This window comes from Centrocercus urophasianus, unplaced genomic scaffold (genome assembly GCF_019232065.1).
Source record: "Centrocercus urophasianus isolate 14NV4802_14NV808 unplaced genomic scaffold, USGS_Curo_1.0 seq_11, whole genome shotgun sequence".
NCBI classification, from domain to species: Eukaryota; Metazoa; Chordata; class Aves; order Galliformes; family Phasianidae; genus Centrocercus; species Centrocercus urophasianus.
In genome coordinates, this window is record NW_024884253.1 from 18,907,156 (window position 1) to 18,926,715 (window position 19,560).

General features: G+C 38.5%; 1 protein-coding gene across 8 annotated transcripts in view; it reads left to right on the top strand.

The window, feature by feature from the left end:
- UBR5 (ubiquitin protein ligase E3 component n-recognin 5) overlaps nt 1-19,560 on the top strand; it is a 78,393-nt gene that overhangs the window by 2,197 nt on the left and 56,636 nt on the right. For 7 of the 8 annotated variants that reach the window (XM_042834537.1, XM_042834578.1, XM_042834546.1 and 4 more), the window contains exons 2-7: nt 10,677-10,721; nt 11,242-11,323; nt 11,506-11,582; nt 12,354-12,473; nt 15,717-15,906; nt 17,943-18,102. In XM_042834537.1, coding sequence (XP_042690471.1) covers nt 10,677-10,721; nt 11,242-11,323; nt 11,506-11,582; nt 12,354-12,473; nt 15,717-15,906; nt 17,943-18,102 — 674 coding nt within the window. The remainder of the gene's footprint in view (nt 1-10,676; nt 10,722-11,241; nt 11,324-11,505; nt 11,583-12,353; nt 12,474-15,716; nt 15,907-17,942; nt 18,103-19,560) is intronic. The other variant, XM_042834595.1, reaches the window with a different exon arrangement.

The window sequence follows — 19,560 nt, forward strand, 5'->3', positions numbered from 1 at the left end:
TCTGCTTTGTGAGTAATGATCACATCTTAAAATCTGAGTTGGGGACTATAACTTTGTTGTATAAGTTCATTAGTAGTGCACAAAGAACATGGTCGATTATATTCCTTTCATGGATGCAGTAATCACGTTTAAAACCTGTTTTCTTGATGTGTTCAGGATACTTGATGGCTTTCAATTTTTTTTTTGTAAGAAAGTATTTGATAACACTATGCTTTATCATCTTTGTAGATATGGTAAGTGGGTGAATTGAATTTGGAAAGCATCCTTCTGTTGAAGTTTTGTTCTTAGGCTGTCTCCACAATATGAGGTGGCAGTTCTCTTCAGCTGGGTTTGGTGCAGTTTATGTCATTCTGTCCTGCACTTTTTTTTTTCACTTTTCTGTGCAATTAGGTATCCCTTTTACTCATGCAGCAACTTGGAGAACAGTGAAAGAGTAACTGTAGAGCCCAACAGTTTGGAAGATGCCTGATTGCACAGGTGTAATGGGACAGTAGTCCTTAATTAGCATTTTTGGAAATGGTTAGCATTGTGTCTTGATGGTGGTCGCTGGAATTCTCTCTGCTTCCAACATTTGCTTGTTCATGGTGCTTGTTCAGATGTTCAGAAGCTGGCTGCACTGGAAGAAGCCCATGGAGTGCACTGTTAGGTTTGCTTCTGAAGCTGTTAGGATTCATTCACTTGAAATCCTAGAATCATGGAATCAATAAGGTTGAAAAAGGCCCACAGGAACACGCTGTCCAACCATCCGTGAGTGACAGACTGCGCTTGGGTTTTGGATGAAGTAGTGAACACTTTTCTGGTAAATTTATTTGGGAAGATGGGCAACTTGGGGTTCCCCAACCCCAGCAATGCATTCTGTTTGAACTGAATATGAAAGCCCTAATGTGAGGAAAAATCAGTATGACCTGCAGTTTAAGAAACAACTTCATAAAGCATTTGGGACATAAATAATTACTTTAACCTTTGAAAAGGAGATGCCTAGCTTCTGTTGCAGTGTGAGTTAAATATATTTATTGGTTATCCACCTGTTCCATGTATGTTTCAGGGTTGGGGGCTTAGCACTTGTAAAGGAAGCTTGGCACGCAATTGGATAGATACCAAGTGTTAGTTAATGGCTTTTTTTGGGTTTGTTTCCTATTTTTTATTTTATGTTAGGGTAGGAAATGGGTATAATGATGACAAATAACCATTTCTTGGCTGTTATGAAACCTCACAGGAGCAGCCGAACTTGCTGCTGTGTGGAAAGGGAAGTCTTTCACCTTGTATTAGGCTTTGTGGCTTTCTGAACACGAGCTCCCGTTAAGGACAGGATTTGTCTTAAGGCTTTGCCTTTGCTATTACTTTCTTACAAGAAAATTTTCATCAGCTAAGCCATTCGAGTTACAGCATAAAGAAGGTAAGATGCCATTTCTGAAGTGGTTATTGACGCATGGTTAATAGGCTTTTTTTCTCCCCTGTGAAGATGAGACCTAATGAATTTAGTTAAACTGGGTATTCTGAATGTAAGGTGAGTGGTATGAAATACGTTTTCTCACGGTGCGCTCTTTGAAGTAAGTAATGGGACTGAAAAGCTCATTCTGGGCTTCTGTGGGTATTTATGCGCAGTCAGCTTTAGGGGAAGAAAGAAGTCTCTTGCTTCTAAGTGAGTTTATTCTCCCTTAATACATTCAGTGCCTTTCTCTGTTATCTGAACGTTACTTAATTTAGGCCATGTCTAAACTGAGAAATGAACTCGCATTCTAAATTTACGTAGTCCATGTTGCTTATGCTCTCTGATAATCAACCTCCATGAAAAAAGTACCTGGCAAGAGATATTCTTTTAACCTGTGCCTGTGTGTCTCCTTGCTTGGGTACCCAAAAGCATTATTTCCAAGTAATGGGCGAGTGAAGAATGGATGCGTGGGCTGCTGCTCCAGCAGACTTTCTATCCCCTCTGCGTATACCGATGAACAAATCAGTTAAAAATCCCTAGCAGATGTTGCTGGAAGGAGCTGGGGCAGGGTGTGGTGTGGCTCTGTGCAGGAAGCCAGCAGGGATGAGGAGCTGTGTCCTGGCCTCAGATGCCTGCAGGAGAGGGAATGTTCCAAGTGCCTGAAGTCCAGAGCTCCATCTTCCATCGGTCCTACTGGGAGACTTCCTGCCCAGGAGAGGGAGGGGTGCAGTACTGCAGCCTTCTGTAATTACTTGAGCTCCGGTCAGTGGTTTATTTTGGTATGCTTTAAACTGCTTCCTAATCTAGTGTAGCACAAGTGAAATTAGCTTACCTTTAAGAGAAATAGGTGTGTTTGTGGGGAAACATTGCTAGTATGGCATTTGAATTCCACGAGTTACAACTGCTTCATGAGCTTCAGTGACTGGAGATGTGCTGACTTCTTCTAGACTGGAGTGAGGGAATGGCAGGGCTGTCAAGGTGTTATTATTGCCAGACTTTAGGTTTGTACCACCAGGGAGGTTCATGCAGTAGAAAGCAGGGCATTAATGTTTGATCTCTTGATTTCAGTATTGCTTAAGGAGAATAATTTGGGAACTTGAGCATGTTCTTCAGTTATTATCATCTTCATCTATGAACTGAAGTAGGTTCCGTGGAAATTCTGCCTGCACATTCTTTCTTTACTTTCTTAAATGTGTGAGGCATTTTTTTTTCTTTTTCCTTGTAGATCTGAATAAGAAATCCAACTTATCTTTGGGCAGCCTCATTCTAATTTAGTTGGTAAATAAGAATATGTTTTATTCCACACTTAAACTAATTTAACTTCTATTGTTTAAACAGCTTAAATAAATTGCGTGTATGTATACTTCATAACTTCCAAGGCAAATTTCTCACTAGCTGCTCAGAGTTTACTTGTGAGCATCCTTTGAGACTTGGCTGATTGTCTGAGGATACTTACACATACATTGTCCGTGCCTGTTTGGGCTTTGCTTTGCCAGGGTCCTTTTCTGTCTCTATTTTGTGCTGTGGCCCAAAGGCTGTTTCCTTTGAGTGCACGTGTGATTGACTGTGAATGTCCTTGCTGGAACTTTGATGAGAAAGTGTAAATCAAAGTAACTGCTTTCACAGAATGAGAAAGGTTTGTCTGTCTCACCTCTCATGTTCCATCAGCTGTGAGTCTGATCCCACAGTGAATGGCTTGATGGTAAACTACAGTAAGCACAGTTTTGTGGATTGATGAGTATAACTTTGGAGTGGGTACACATCAGGGTAGTGTTCAGTTTACACTGAACAAGGGAGGATTGTGGAAAGTGCTGCAGGAGGGAGAACGGGAGTGAAGAGCAAAGGAAGAGGAAACAAGACTGAGTTCCTTCCATTTTGAAAGCAGCAAGTTTATTTTGGCTACTGTAATGCGAAACTGCACTGTGAATGTGATCTGGGATGAGAGTAGTTGTGAGCAGTCACGAGGAACTCAGGAAAATAGCAATTGGGCCACAAACGCAGCCTCGTTTTTCTTCGTTCTCAAATTATCTGTGCAGTTGGGGCATTTTTGTTGATTCTACCAATGAAGAAGTAAGGATTAATGTCTTGATAGCTGTGTTTTTGGGATGGCAATGTATGTCAGAGCTGTCAGAAAACAACTTTAATTCTGAGAAATCTAAGCTATCAGTCAGTGTCCACGTTCTAATTATTTTCTAAAGGTTAAAGTCTGTGATCAGTTGCATATTTCTAAGGCAACTCTGGTATAGTAAGTGTGTTTATTAAATCTTGCAGAAGTATGCTTTGTGGAAACTCGAAGGAGGTATGTCATAAATATATAACTAAGCCATGTGGGTTTAATGAATGTGCATAATACCCTTTTTCTTAAACTTTCTGAAGTTTGAGTAAATAAATGTGATTGTGTACTGAACAGTTATGTAAGAAGTTACTTAATGCTTCAGTAAAGCAACCGAAGACGTACCAGAGCATGGCAAGCTCTGCAGTGTGCTCTAACTGTGCTGTAACACTTATGGTCAGCTGTTCTTGAATTAAATGAAATAGAATGTGGGATGTGTTTGAGAATGGGAGTGGGGGGGCTTTGGAGTACTTTCCATAGTGGTGATTACGCTGTCTGCAGTCTTAGTAGCTAATTTTATTCTGTGTTAAAAGTTCTGTCTTTCCTTGTATCAACTCAACAGCCACCTTATGGGAAAGAAAATCAGATAGGAAAAACTACGTGTGCTTTTCGGTTGATTGTTTTACACTTGAATTCAGTGAACTCCTATATGGGCTTGGTTTTGATTAACACACATAGAAGGCCACACTCAGTGGGCATCTCTGTGCCCCAGAGAACGTGGGGCCAAGGCCTAGTTATAGTGGCTAGAGGATTTTGAAGTGGGAAATGAAAAATTGAAGGTAAGGAAGTATTGAATTAAGCATGAAAATGTAATTTTCAAGGTATGCATGTTTTTGGGGCAAGGTTTTAAGCTAATCAGTTTAAATGAAAGTGGTCACAGTACAGATTAGTCCACTATAGCAACAGTTATTCACCTTTCACATCAATTTGGTATCTTTTTGGCCTAGTGTTATTTTAGTGTTATTTTGACAATTAAAATGTAGAGCACAGTGTTATTTGTCAGTGTTCCCCAGTAGTGTTTACTTCACTCTTCCCTTCCAGAGACAAAAAAAAAAAAAAAAAAAAAAGAGCAGTTTTGTATTTCTTTCAAGATCTTTGGTACATTTGACAGAGAAGTTGTACCCATAGAAAGGTATGGAGCTTGCCTCTTCTTGAAGTGCAGACATGCTCAGTGGCCGTTTTTGTAATTCCAAGTCTGTTATGTTGTACCATAAGATGTCTCTTGGAGACTCCTATATTGTGTGTATCCAAAAATAGATGATATTTGGGTAGCTCTTTTTCAGTAAGCCAGTTGCTACCTGTTGCCAGAAAAGATGCATCAAAATAGCCTTGATCCCCTGCATTTCTGATATTTAACTTTTTATGTAAATCTTATAATATAGCATGTGGAATAAAAACCAAAATCACTCAGATGATTAATGCTATTTTGGAAGTTGACTGTGTTGGAGCTACCAACTATCAGTGTTGGTTTATTGCCAGCCATGAGGTCTGCCAACTGAGTTTTGTGACAGCAATAGTGTAACTTGGCAGATGATTGCATGGAGGCTGCTGGAGGCTCTCACCACTTCATGAAACCTGTGTCTTTAGGAAAAAAGAGTGGAAAGGATTACGTAGGAGCATACTTTGTTTGATTGGCTTGGGGTTTTTCTTTTTCTTTTTTTTTTTCCTGTGCTCCAACCATCACTGTAGACACTTGGGAATATCACAAGTGATCCAGGGCTGTGATGGCCATTCAGCTGCAGTTGCCGGAAAGCAGCTCCTAGGGAAGCTTCAGCGCTCTGTGCTCAGGACTTTGTGGTATTGCTTTCTGCAGCGTGTTTGCCTTCATCTCAGCGGTGAGGTGGATCTTAACTGGGGCCTCTGAACACTGTTACATGTTGTTTCATCACATATTTTCCTCTGTGGAGTCTGACACTGCTTATACATAGAAGTATTTGTTCTACACTATCTTTTATCAAAGCTTTAACTGGAAAAGAAATATTTACTGATCTGGAAGTGGTTTTGATGAGAGCTGTAGGCCTTACTCTTATCGCTGGAAGTTGCAGATCTGTGATGCTTCCTTTGGTGAAGGTGGGATCAATCGGATTGCTCTTCATCTTGCAGGATTTTGTTTTCTTAAACATCTCTGTGTACGTTCTTTCGTTTTCAACATGCAGATTTGCCATTCTCTATCAACTGTGAAAATGATCACAGGTACATCTTTTTCTTTCTGGTAAATACAAAGAAGTTCAAAAGAAGAAAGGAGAGAAAACGATAAAAGAATTTGAGTTTTAATGTGTTTTTTTTTTTTTTTTTTTAAGCTCTTGAGAGAGCAGAGGTGTTGTCTGACCTTCAGTGAAGGTCTGAAGATCTTTCTGTTCAGCTTTGACCTCACTTTAAGCATCACTACCTGCAACCCTCCCTGCCACCAAAAGACACTGACACAATTTGCTGACTTTGGTAAACTGTATCTGTTTCTACAGCAGGGATTTAAAGGTCCTTAATGAAGCATTCCAGTGAGATGAACCATGTAGTGGGGACAGATCGTGTGTTGGGGATTGCCCTCTCTGGATGATTAGGTGTGGGAGGTTAGCAGGGGTTTGCTGGTGTGCTGTCTGCTTCTCTTGTGGCACTAAGCTGTATTGAGTGAAGCTGTGCCCTGAAACAGGACTGCTGTAGGCCAGATGTGAAAGAGGAGGTACTGTGCTGCTTTATGAGCTCTTGTAGAGGAGTCAGAATGCTAGCTGCACTGAGGGGAAGCACCTGGAGTGCTGTGCCTGCAGTACGGGTGGAGAAGAGAGAATCTACTTTTCGGCAAAGCAGAAGAAGGGCTGTGATGAGCTGTGCGCCTCAGAAAGGCAGGTGTGCTTTGGAGGGATTTCGCCTGTACTGTAATGCTGCAAAGGAACAACTTCAGGAGAAAAAATGAAGAGAATCCTTTGATACTGTGTCTGGGACTCCACAGTGTTATTTGCAGAGCACAAAAAGGCTTTCTTCTTTCTGGAGATGCACAGTGTGGGAACATCTTTACTTCTCTGTATTTAAATGCCATGTTTGGATTGTTTCACTTCAGTGAGTTTTGCGGTGTGTTCTTTAAATACCCAGTTGACACTTACAAATTTAGGCTAAAGTTACAGAGAGAAGTGAAAAGTTGCTTCCTCTGCTTCAGTGAAGGTTTTCATCTTGGAGATGGTGGAAATTGCTTTAATTGTTTTAATGTACTCTTATTAGCCTAAAGCTGCAACACGTCAGATTAGATATTAGCACCTGTAAATGTTTTTTGTTGCTGTTCAGTGGTGAGTATGTCTTTGAAGAGAAAATGATGCAATTCTTGCTGCAGCTATTGGATGAGATTTCTATTTACAGTGCATCATGCTTTCACGATACTTACCAGATTAAGGAGGTCTTGCACATGTCTAGTGAGTGTCAAAAATGTTTTTCCTTTCTTTTTCACTACTAGTTTCCTAACACATGGCTTGGAGAGGAAGATGGACGTACATAATTGAAAAAAGTAAAAAAAAAAAGAAACAAAAAAAAAAACAAAAAAAACCAAACTTTAGAGTGGTCAGGTAGTTTGGCTCATGTCCTCTGGTTGCTTTGTTGGGCAGTGAGCTGAGCCTGGCGTGATGAAAGCGCTCATGAAGGATGGCTGTTCCCCAAGGATGACCAGCAAGGGATGCATTTTGAAAACTGAGTGTGGTGAATGTTTACGTTGAAAGCCTATATTAAATCTTAGGACAGCTTGCTTACTTTCATGAAGAAAACTTCCATTTTTATCAAATGGATAAAAGTTAGTAAATGAAATTTAACTTGTGTGAATTTCAGCACTTGTGTAAGTTAAGTAAAATTGCTTTAAAATTTACGGAAGAACTTCAGTACTGTACCCGGTAGTATGAACTGAGTTTGCTCTGCAGCTCTCTTGCATTTCTGAGCCTTGCTTGATTTTCTGTGGTGAGATGGCACAGATGGAAGGCTCCTCGGATAAATTTCTCTGGGAAGATAAGTGTATTTTGAGAGAAATAACTTCTGGTGCATAGAGTGCCCCATGTGGAGGCTGAGCTCCTGTGGTCCTGACCTGGAGTCTTTTGTGTTGCTTGATGTGAATGTAGCTCCTTTCACTACTGCTCAGTTTGAAGAAGCTAGAAGTTGTAGCTGCTCAAACGGAAAAAAGGGAAATCCCGACATGGCTGCAGGCTGACTGCTTGTCTTTCTTCACAACTGATTTTTGCATCAGTTTTGGCTGGGCTATTTAAAGAATGTGCGTCTTAACACAGAAGCCATCGACACTGACATTTTGTCCAGTGTATTTCACCAGAAATCTGCTTGTGAGCCAAACACACAGTGCTCCCGCCTTTATCCTTTGAAATAGCTTAACTGCCTTTAATGAGATTTTGCTTTTTAAGGCTTAACCTCCCTGCACATTCATATCGGAGATCAGAGATAAGAAAGATTGAATAAGAGATTTCAGTGTTGGCATTCCTTAATGCAAGAATTGATTAAATCATCTCTGCCTCTGTTTCTGCTTTTGGGACGCCATCAGTGGAGATGATGGAATCTCACTGTTACAGTTAACCTGATCTTAAAGCTGCACTTCGCATTTGTCCTGTGAAGGGTCTGCAGCACAATACCCAGCAGCTCTGCAAGCACAGTAATGGATTGCTGCAGGAAACAGTTTTTGTGGAATGATTTAGAATTTTAATTGCACAAACACATTCTCTGCATAAACATCCAACATGGTTGTTCTATGCTTACCTTTCAGCGGGCTTAGTTCTGTGATTGTGGTTGGCACAGACCCCAGTGGCAGCAGGGATGAGGTGAGGCCCCTGCAGGGACGGGGCACTGACCTCCTCCTGGCTTTTTGTTTGGTCGGGGCATTTGTATTTTTTAAACTTAGTGATGTTCTGTAACAAATTCAAGTCCTTGTGGTTCAAGTCTGATACAGCAGCTGCAGAACAGATGGGGAGGTTTGTGCAAACATAATACTTTCAGTATTGTAGCTTATAACCTGCTCTCTCACTCTAGGTGTTGTCAGAAACCTCTCTGAACCATGTTAGCTCTCTTTTGATCTTGACTTGTTGCAGGTAGATCTGCTCTTCAGACTGGCATTGCTGACAGTCTCATAGAACATGCAACTCTTACCTTGCTGAATGTTTTCCCTATCACTTTTTTTTTTAACAAGTTAAAAAAAGGTGAAGATGATTTTTTACAAATTGGGTAAGTCTCTTACTATAGTCATGACATAAAGCTCATAAAGGAGCTAGATGTTGTGGGTAGACCATTAATAACTGTTCCCAGTGAAGCATTACTTTATGTGGTGCCAGCTTTTCTTCAGGCAATGCTGTGAACTTAGAGGTGGTTTTCCCTTTCCTGCTTGCCAAGAGGAGGAATGCTAACAGAGACGTAGTCAGTGTTCCTTGTAATCTCCTGGTGATACGCTTAAGACATGAAACCTCAAGGATGTTTACCTAGCCATATGTTGTGCAGCAGATCGCTGCTGGTTTATAGGACTTTGTAGCATTTAGATATGTGGCATTCATCTTTGGGGTTTCATTCAGTATCCCACAGTAATTCATAACTGGTATGGGGTACCTTCTATGGTATATGGTGGGATATGAAGTTCACGTTCAGTAGTCGCTTTTTGGACGCAGCCTTCATGGAATCTTCCCTTCTCTGTGTGAAGAAGCTGTGGCTGGTAGTTGGGATGCTGCCACTGCCCCCCTGGAAGAGCAGCAGCTTGGCTGGGAGTGCAGAGCGTGGCTGCCAGTGTTTGCCTCCTGCCTGCTCCCCTTTCACTGGGATACTTCTATTTTGTGCTTGTATTGAGTGTAAAGCTATTTCTATCAGCGTAAATTATTTTGTTTCTCTAACAGACATGGTTTCTTTCTCCTCTCCATCCTCCCCCCAGGTGCTGTGTAGTTGGTTACTGGATAACTAACTTGATAACTAATGTTGGTATTAAGATAAACATAATAAAGAAGAGTCTTCCATTAGGAAGACTTTTATTTTACAGGCTTCATCTCTTGATTTTTTTTTCTCCCTTTTTTTTTTTTTTTTTTTTTTTTTTTGAAGTTTCTATAATGCAAATACTCTAGCTAAAGTTTGGAAGGTCTGTAGGAACTCCTTCAGATCTCTTGTATTTTGGAAGGCAGAAGCCCAAGATTTACCTGAAATGCCTACCTGGTATTATGAGAGCATCTTTTCTAGGTCAGTGGTAAGGGTAGGAATTACTATGTTGGTTTCTATTTTGGGACTCTGTACTGGCTAAGCAGAACTGGTCTGTGGATTGACCAACTTTTTGTGTTCTTATCTTCCACTTTGCTGCCCTACCATACAAGTGAGCTGAGCTGGAGCTTCTTTTGGAAACAGTTTCCCTTTTAATAAATGTGATACTTTTAATAATCCCATAGAAAATGATGAGTTTTATCCGAGTTATTTTTCTACTTGTCAGTTTTTTGTTTGTGCCTTTTGATGCTGGCTTTTGTATGTATTTTCCTTCCCATTTGGTTCTGGGGAGCTTACTGTTTAGCTCAAACATAGCATGTACTTGGATTCCTTAGAAAGTGGAAATCAAATCTGCTGTGGGATTCTATATTGAAACTCATTAGAAGGAAGTAAAAACGTATCTAGAGTTAGTGCTTGTTGCTTCCTCTGCTTGTGTGTGAAGTTACTAATGACTGTAACAAGGCACTCTTCTGATAGTGACTTGTAAAAGATACCAAAGTGCAGGAGAACGAGGATTCTGTGGCAAGGTAGTAGGTGGAAGGGTAACACTGTAAAACAAAAAACCTTCAAAACAAAAACTTAATTTGAAACTGAGTACCCTCATTTCTGATGTAGTCTCCGAGCAGTGAGTACCATTTATATTAAGCTTCATTGCATCTGGTAGTAAATTGATTCCAATAATGCACTTTCACTGTCCCCTACTGTAATGTCATCGGGTTTGTTTGCTGTTCAGCAGATTGTTAATAGTTAAATGTGAAATTTAGATTTTCTATTTAATCAGTGTGTAGTATCTTGAATTATCACTGCCAACTATGCAAAATCATGTTGTAATTGTGCCAGTTAAGTGGGTGTTATGTACAATAGAAGGATATTTCTCAAATAACATCTAACATCTTCATTTCTTTTTTTTTTTTTTTTTTTTTTTTTCAGGCTAAGGGAAGTATCAGAGAAGCTGAACAAATATAATTTAAACAGGTAAGGTGTATTACATGGTGCTGTAAGTAATTTAGGAAAGTATGATATTTCCAACGAGAATTTAGTCTGGTCTGTATTGTATCTGTAGCCTTAAAGCTTCAGTACTAGTAGTAATGTTCAGAAATGCCTTACGTAAGAGAATTGTTATTAAGGTGAATATGTTAGATTTTTGGTTATGATATGCTAAATTATTAAATACCCACTTTATTGAATGACTCCTGAAATACTGCACTTTTTGTTAATGAGCAAATCAAATGAAGGATCTGTCATTTTTAATGTTTTGTTCTACATTTTCTGTTCTTAATAACTGGAAACACATCACAGTTGCTTTAACGGATACATGTTTAGTCATTCTTGAATGTTTTTATCAGTGACCTTTGCTGCACACTGTTCCTTCCATGTACCACTTGTTTGTTTGTTGCTTACTTTTTTTGTTTGTTGTTTTTTTTTGTTTTGTTTTGTTTTTTTTCCAGGCTTTAAAAGTTTAAAAATATTATACATGCTCACTTTTTGTTTTCAGCCACCCCCCTCTGAATGTATTGGAACAGGCTACTATTAAACAGTGTGTGGTGGGACCAAATCATGCTGCATTTCTTCTTGAGGTAAATGATTCAATCTGTTCAGATAACAAATTTGATACTGTAGAGTTAAAACTGATTCTTCAAATGTCAAATTGATAAATATTCTTCAGCAACTGAAAACTTGTTTTTGCTTGCTTTTTTTTCCTGTAGCGCTGTCTTGCATTTCAATTTTGTACGCTTCATTTTCTTGTTTTTAAATATAGGATGGTAGAGTCTGCAGGATTGGTTTTTCAGTTCAGCCAGACAGATTGGAATTGGGTAAACCTGATAATAGCGATGGGTAAGAAACACTTTTCTTTATATTAAATGTTTCTTTGAAGTGTATAAGCAGCTTGACTGCTTTTTTGGTTTGGTATTTGTTTGCCTATGGAACGGGTATTTTGAGTAGATACATAACAGTATGGTGATGCAGCCAAACAGCCTAGCTTGACAAACTGGTGTAGGAATAAACACTAGATTTGGCTCTAAAACATAGGTGAGATAGGATGTCAATAAATTAAAGAAACATACCCTACCAAAAATAGTCATTGTGAAAGAAACTGTTTTAAAGTGTTAAGCCTGTTGTAGAATCCACTCTGAAAGCGGTCCCATCTGGAAAGGCTTACTTTCTAGATCTGCTACTTTCAGCTCCAGGTAAGTCCTCAACAGGACTACGTAACAGTTACTGTTTGGATGTAAAATGCTTATTAATCTTGAAGAGGCAAATTCAGGCTCAGGTCTACAGATAGCATATGTGTACAAATGATAATTGCCAATTCTAACTGAAAACACAGTGGCTATCTCAAATCACTGATTAGCTTAATGTGTATTTGCAGCTGTGCTGTTACGGATTGCTGGTGTACATACAAACTAGTAGACATGCTTTCCATTTTCTTTCTTCAGTTTACCTCTTAATATACAGTTAGATTAGTTTGGAATATTCCCCAAGGGTGTTGCTTAAGCTGGTATGTTACCAGACTAAGTCCCTGAGAATTTAGACCTGGGATTCCAGGTTTTGTTCTTAACCCATTTGGGATTGTTTTGTGACTGATTTACCATCTTTTACTTTCAGTTCAAAGTTGAGCAGTGGCTCAGGGGCAGGAAGGACATCCAGGCCAGGCAGGACTAGTGACTCCCCATGGTTTCTGTCTGGTTCTGAAACTCTGGGCAGACTGGCAGGCAACACCCTTGGGTAAGTTTTGATAGGATTGAGGCTGCAATCTGTTTGTTCCATATTTGAGTATATGTGTATACACATATATAAATTGTATGCAGTATGTGTAAGGGAACATATCATTAATTATACAGCAGTTGTATAGATAGGGTATAATAAACATTATTGACTTGGTTAAAATAATAGATATGCAAGTGACCCTTCAGTACTTAGGATACGGAGCATTCTTCGTGTATGTGTGGAGAGTAACTTGTTTTGGCTGTGTTGTCTTCTTCTGACTGTTTCTTTTGGTTACTTCATTGTGAAATACAGTTTCTTTAGAGGGACACCATCAATTTAAGCTATCTAATAGGATTGTCTTGTAAAGGAAAAGGAGTGCACTTCTGCAGGAAGAGTCTTCATTCTGTACTCTGTATGGGCTCATGTACTCAGTTTTATTGTGCATTCCCTTACTCCTGCCCTAAGTAATAAGCTGCATTTTGTTAGTTGGGGTTTTTATCCATATTAATAGGAAGGAAACATTCTAAAAGGTTATCACTTAGGACCTTTGAAGTTTTACTATGTACTGAATCAACTCTACAGACTCAATTTTTTAAACGTTGCTTTAAAATTGATGGTGTCCCTCCATATAGCAATTTTAAATAAATCATCTGTACGTAATCATGTACAGATTCACAATTCAAAGTAAATTGTTACGTACTTTTAGAAGAAGTTGAACATGCTTTTCTGAGGTAACTAACCATAATAAAGAGCTTTGCTTTTAGAAACTGTACTTTCTGCATATGAACATCTTGTTAAAGGGGGAGAAGAACTGCAGTTTTTCCTTCAATGTGAATTTGTTACCACAGAAGCTAATTTTGCTGGAAGATTAGTTACATGAAAGATACCCCATACCCCAGCTTCCCGTGAAACTTTTGTACTCCTGAATTTAAATTTGTTTGTTAAACTTTGAAGGCATATTATTCCTGTTGTGTTTAAAAACCTGCTGATGAAAGTGCGAGATGTTTCTCCTCAGATCAGGAATGTGTTGAACTTATTTTTACCTGACCATAACCATTAAAATTATGCATGCACCAAATTCATAGAGTAACATTGGGTACTGTAACTTCTCCATTAAATGAGAGTGCTTGCATCATAAACCAAATCTTAAAATATTGAAATGGTGGAGTCCTTAAATTAGATGGTGGGATTTGGAAGATGGCCGTCATTCTAGTGGGCGGTGGGGGGATGTGGGAACATGAAGACTGCGGTTCAACCTCAGTAATCTCTTTAGGTTAGAAAGCTTAGGTCAGAATTATGTCCTTATGGTTGTTGTTTTTTTTTTTTTTTTCTTCCACTGTTGTTTGGGGGCACAGACCTGTTAAGCTAAAGGGGATTTAGAGTATGTCAGGTGAATGCAAGTCTACTTGAAAGGTGTCTGGATAGAGGGGGGAAGAAAAAAAAAAAAAAAAGGCTTTGCAAACAAAAGGGAGGTGGATTTTATGAAGGTGTTTTTGTACCAAGGTTATATAAAGGAGTGTGTGTATTAAATGCTATAGAGTTCAAGGAATTAAGCCTGTCTCCTGTCTTTTTTAAAGAACAGGTTTCAACCACACTTTAATTATCTTTTAGTTACACTAAAATTAATGCCTGAAGATGGCAATACACTAAGTCAGTGGGTGTCCCCAGACCTGATCTAACTTGAGCTAGTACAGTAAATAGCTGGTGTGGTGTGATTTTTTTTTTTTTTTTTTTCGGTTTTATTTTTTTTTATTTTTTTAAAGAAAACAGTTTTGTGATGCCTCTTAGTTGTCAAGATAGGACACACTTGGAATATTTGAGCCATTATATATATATACAAATATTTTCAACTGTTAGATCTCTCAACTGTCATCGACACTGAAGTAGAGAGATGCATCAGTAGTCAAGTATTAACATGTAATACATAAGCTTTTCTTAAACCTGTCTTCCCTGCCAAGAGTTGAAATGGACTTTCAACTTGTCTTCTCTCAGCCCTTTTACCAGCCTGCAGAAGCAAAATAACTAGCTTACTTCAAATAAAATTTCTCTTTTTTCTCCCTGCTAGTATCTTTTTGTGAGCTCTTTTTCCAAATCATGAGATAAGACATTTGCTGATGTCATGATTGTATTGCTTATTGTCTTGTATTGAGCTATTGTCTGTGTGTTTGCTGACTAGAATCCTGAAAATGTGGTTGTGTCTGTGAAAGGGCCTCACCTTAGGTAGATGCTTGAGTTACTCTGTGTGGTCTTGTCAGAAGGAAAGAGAAAGATGTTAACAATTAACTTAAACTACAAAATGTAAGGCAGTTTTTTTTTTATTTTAATTAGCTTTTTCATCTGCAGATGATACACTTTTAATGTGCATTTTAGATATTGTTTCAGAGTACATTTCTCTCGTCTTGATAGATTTTTCCATACTAGATCTTTGAAAATTGTTTCTGAAATAACAATAATACCATGTGCAATACCCTTTACAGTTGATTTGTGCAATAACCATGAAGACAAACTGGAGTTTCTTCTAGCTTTTCAGGACAACAGAGCATCTAGTCTTACTTCCAGAGCAGATTCATTTAACTCAGTTCTATGGTGTTAAGATTAGTAGGAAGTTGTAATGCTGTGAGGTGTCTGTTTCCACAAATCAGTTTTTTATTATCTTGTTTTAATACTGACTTACAAAAAAAAAAAGCTGCTTATTCAGTCAGTTTCTACATACTTTTCTGTAGAGTTGGTCCTGATTTCTCCAGTAGCAGTAGGGCCAGAGTAGAGTATCTCTTGAAAACCTATGTGAATTGAAGAACTATCTGGTATCAGGTTTGTCTTACAGTCAAGTCTGTTACTTGATCTTTTTCAGTGTAGTGTAAGGCAGTTTATTAATGTGAATCAAGTCTCAGCATTTTGAAGAGCCATGGGAGTATAGAGACCTTATGTCAATCCACTGACCTTGAAGCTTTGCTTTTGTGCATAAAAAGTTAACAGTTGAGTGTTAGATATTATACTTCTGATCCTGTTGCTTTTAGAAGCTCAGGGAATTGGCCTGGGCATCTTCCACTCGGAGTCCTGCTTTATATGTCTTGTCTGATTCAGAACTTTATCAAATAACCTTGTGCTCTTATCAGTTTTGTGAGAGACTTTAGTAATGTCTGCCTATGAAGTCAATCTCTTGTACTTTTCAGACAGTCTACAAGTTATTATTAATAGTAAAACTGACGCCGTATTTCTGGAAATGGTGCTATAAGAATAAATATATCTAAATCCTTCTAGGAGCCGCTGGAGTTCAGGGGTTGGTGGAAGTGGAGGAGGATCTTCAGGGAGATCATCTGCTGGAGCTCGAGATTCTCGAAGGCAGACCAGAGTTATACGCACAGGGAGAGACAGAGGATCCGGTCTGCTGGGGAGTCAGCCACAACCTGTGATTCCAGCATCAGTCATTCCAGAGGAACTCATTTCACAGGTATCTGAGCTTTTTCTCAAAAACTTGAGCAGGAAAGTGTTTTAAGTGTTTTTAAGTGTGTTTTCTCCAAGGGCTGATGGTATATAATGCTTGCATTTTCATTTCCCAAACTTTCCCTAAGACAAGATATATTTGTAATCTGTTCAGTGTCAATGAGGAATGTCATGTATTCTTCATTTGAAGAGTCAAATATTTGAAAGTCATAAAGCGTGTAGATAACAAAAGTTGTTTCTGGAGTGAGCATAAGAAGAGGGGACAGGCTGAGGTTTGTTGTTTTGTTTTTTGTTTTTTTAGTGAAAGGAGCAATCCCTATTAGATTTAGGTGAAAAACATTCAACCTATTTAATCTTATAATTTTTCTTCATGAAAACCTGCACTTAATTGTTTAGTAAATGGAACTGATTATCTTCTTGTATAAATTGTTCTTCTTTTACCTGTCAGTGCATCACAACCTGGATAAACTGATGGATTTTGTGTGATTTATGAGTCAGTAGTTTCTTGAAACAATTTCTTCTCCATGCTTCAAGAAAATATGTTCAGAATACGCAACAAATTAATGCATTTTAATTCTTAGTTCAAGTTGCTGGTCTGCTACACTTAGAATACGTATGCTAAGTTGCTAGGGCAAAGATAATCTGCTCACGTGCTTTCTGTGGCCTATAGCATGGCTAGCATGAGATAGGAACCAGCAGGCTTAGTATTTGCAGACACAGCAGTGGCAGACTGATTTCCTGTCTCTTCTTTAATTGCAAACGTAGTAAAACCTGGGAGCTTCTGTCTTCACAGCAGCAAGATACTGGAGGTGTTAGTTACCTCACCTTAGCCCTGCTTTCAGCAAGTTATGTGACCTCCAGATATATCTTTAAGCTGTGCTTTTTGTTTTGTCTACCTTGTTCGTATCCACGTGGGTTTTGGTTTTGTTTTTTTTTTTTTTTGAGAGCTTATGGAAGTATTTGATATCGTACATAAAAAAGAAGCACTGCTCTGTTCTGTATTTTAATATGTGGCTTGTTGGTAAAGTCTTAGCATTGCTTCCATTCCTATCATCTTTTTCCTTTTTTTTTCCTTTGTATATTTTATTTTTTAAAAAGCATAATTTCTTTTGAACAAAAATGTTTAAAACAAGCAAGTGGGAAAGAGCTCCAGAGCTGGTCTATAAAACATACATTCTGCTGTATACCAAAAATCTGTAAATAACTTCTGGCATTTAATATTATGGCAAAGTTTGCCTTTGTACCCTGTTAAATCTTGTTCTGCTTCCCTCCCTTCCCTCCCTCCCTTCTTTTTCTTATTACCAAACTATTTTATTTGGTGCCTCATTTTTACAGTATTATGAGAACGTCCAGTAGTAGTTTAGTATTTACCTTCGTGTTGCTTGTAACCTTCCAGAAGTCTGTCATCTTTTCTGTGAGTAGTCAGTCTGGAAATGTAAAATGCTCTGGGGCCTTGAGTTTGTGGAAGAAACCAGGATGCTTCTGTTTAATATTTGGAAGGTTTCTTTCATATTTATGCTTTTCTAGTATAAACCCAGGAGAAACTGCTGAAAGTGAGCCTCTAGGAACAGAATGGTAAGAAAAGCAGAGGAGGTGACTATATGTTAAAGGACACTGGAAAGAGAATCGAGTGTCAAAAAAACAGGGATTGAAGTGTAGTTTTTGAAAGCAAAAATCAGCAGAAATCTGCTGATTGACGTACTTTAACACTACTGTAGAAACATACAGGAAATTTTCAGAAATAGATTGTTTCAGTGTTATTCCTTGCCTACCACATCAAGTGTTTCAGTAAGTAAATCCTAAGGTGACCCATAAGGAAATGCAGCACCAAGGTTGGAGTAGTTCAGCCTAAATTAAAATGATAGAAAGTAAAATATCTAGTACAAGAGGCTGAGAAATGAAATGTGCCTTTGCATGTATGTACTGTCAGTGACTTCTGAGACTCCTGGTTTTTGTTAGACTACCTCTAGAATTAAGCACCCTTATCTAAGGAAAAATAGTGAGCTGACCATGGTTAGTAGTAGTTATTCTCTGTACTTACAGGCACAAGTTGTTTTACAAGGAAAGTCCAGAAGTATTATCATTCGGGAACTCCAGCGAACAAATCTTGATGTAAATCTTGCTGTAAATAATTTGTTAAGTCGGGATGATGAAGATGGAGATGATGGGGATGACACAGCAAGTGAATCATACCTTCCTGGAGGTTTGTATCCTGTAACTTTTGATAAGGAAATATCAGTATGTTCTTATTTTTCTGCATATAAATACTCATAGCATGCTCCGTGCTGTGCAAGGTATGCAATGAAGACAATTATTTCAGGAGCAAAGTGTAAAGATGCACAAAACAAAAGATGCAGTGGGATGTTTTGAGGGATTAGATTAGGCATTAAAGAATAACTGTTGATTCCATGGATGGCATGAAAGCGATTTATTTTTTTAAGAACCCTAGCTTTGTAACGTGAGCATTTCTTACATCTGTATTTTGCTGCTTGATGAGGTGCTGAGACTGCTATGTGGCTTGCTTGTAAAAGCTAATTCTAAGACTTTCCAGTCAGTCACCTGCATGTTGTTTTTAATACTAACGCATGTTCTCAAAGTGTAGCGGTTAAGTGAGGGCAAAGTGGTTTGCAGTTGTTACAGTTAGACTGAGAATTTGTCATCTCAAGTACCTCTCATAAACAGTGTAGTATTTGGTAATACAGATTTAATGCTATAATTGAAGTCCAGCTATTCCTGAAATATTGTCTGTCCCATGTAATTGATTTTTTTAGGAAAGATTTTGAGTCGTTTCATTGGCTAAATAAGGTAACCCAATTCTTGCCAAGCAAACATTTGAAAACTGCAGCCAAATCTACTGTTTGTACCAGGTGCACTGTGTGATAAGAGCACATCTAAACTCTGGCTACATATTAATTCTTTCTGTGTGTCAGAATGACATTTTGGTGTTTTTCTAACAGATTTTTTTTTTTTTTCTGCTCATCTGGTTCACCAGGAAGATTCATGGGCTTCCTTCATCTTTATCTTGTCCACCACGTGAATAGACAAAGGCTCTTTTGTTCTGCAGCAAAGCTGCAGCTCTGTCAAAGCTTCTTTGCTCCTTGAGTCTTTATTTTAGCAGTTTCATAGCATTAGGTGCATTGGCGTAATTGAATTCTCTTAACGCTTTGCATGTATTCAAAGCAGTAGTTCCTACTATAAATGTACCAGGTCTAATGACTAATGACTGCTAGTAATCATTCACAGTAAATGTTCCTTTTAAGTGTACTAACCAGCTTTCTACAGCACTATCTATTGCCTTAACACCTCTTGGGATCATAGAGGTCAGTGAACAGGGGGCTACCTGACAACCTGTAACTAGCTGCTTTCATTTTTAAGGTGCCTGCGCTGCCTCTTGTAATTGAGACGATAGGTTAAACCAGGGTGCACAGTTTCACTGTCTTTGGTAGCTGACTTTCTTTGTGGCTGAATTTTTAAAGCATCTCACTTCTTTAGGCTAATCTTTCCTGTAGGAGATGAATGTTGTTATATTATGAGATTAGTATGAATATTTTTTCCCTTTTATACCACAGAGCAACTGAGCTTAATTTGCCCAGTTTTTGTGGGAAAAGAGATGGAGTTTCGATTGAAATGAAGTGTTATGTCAGTCCCAGTCTGCAAGGAT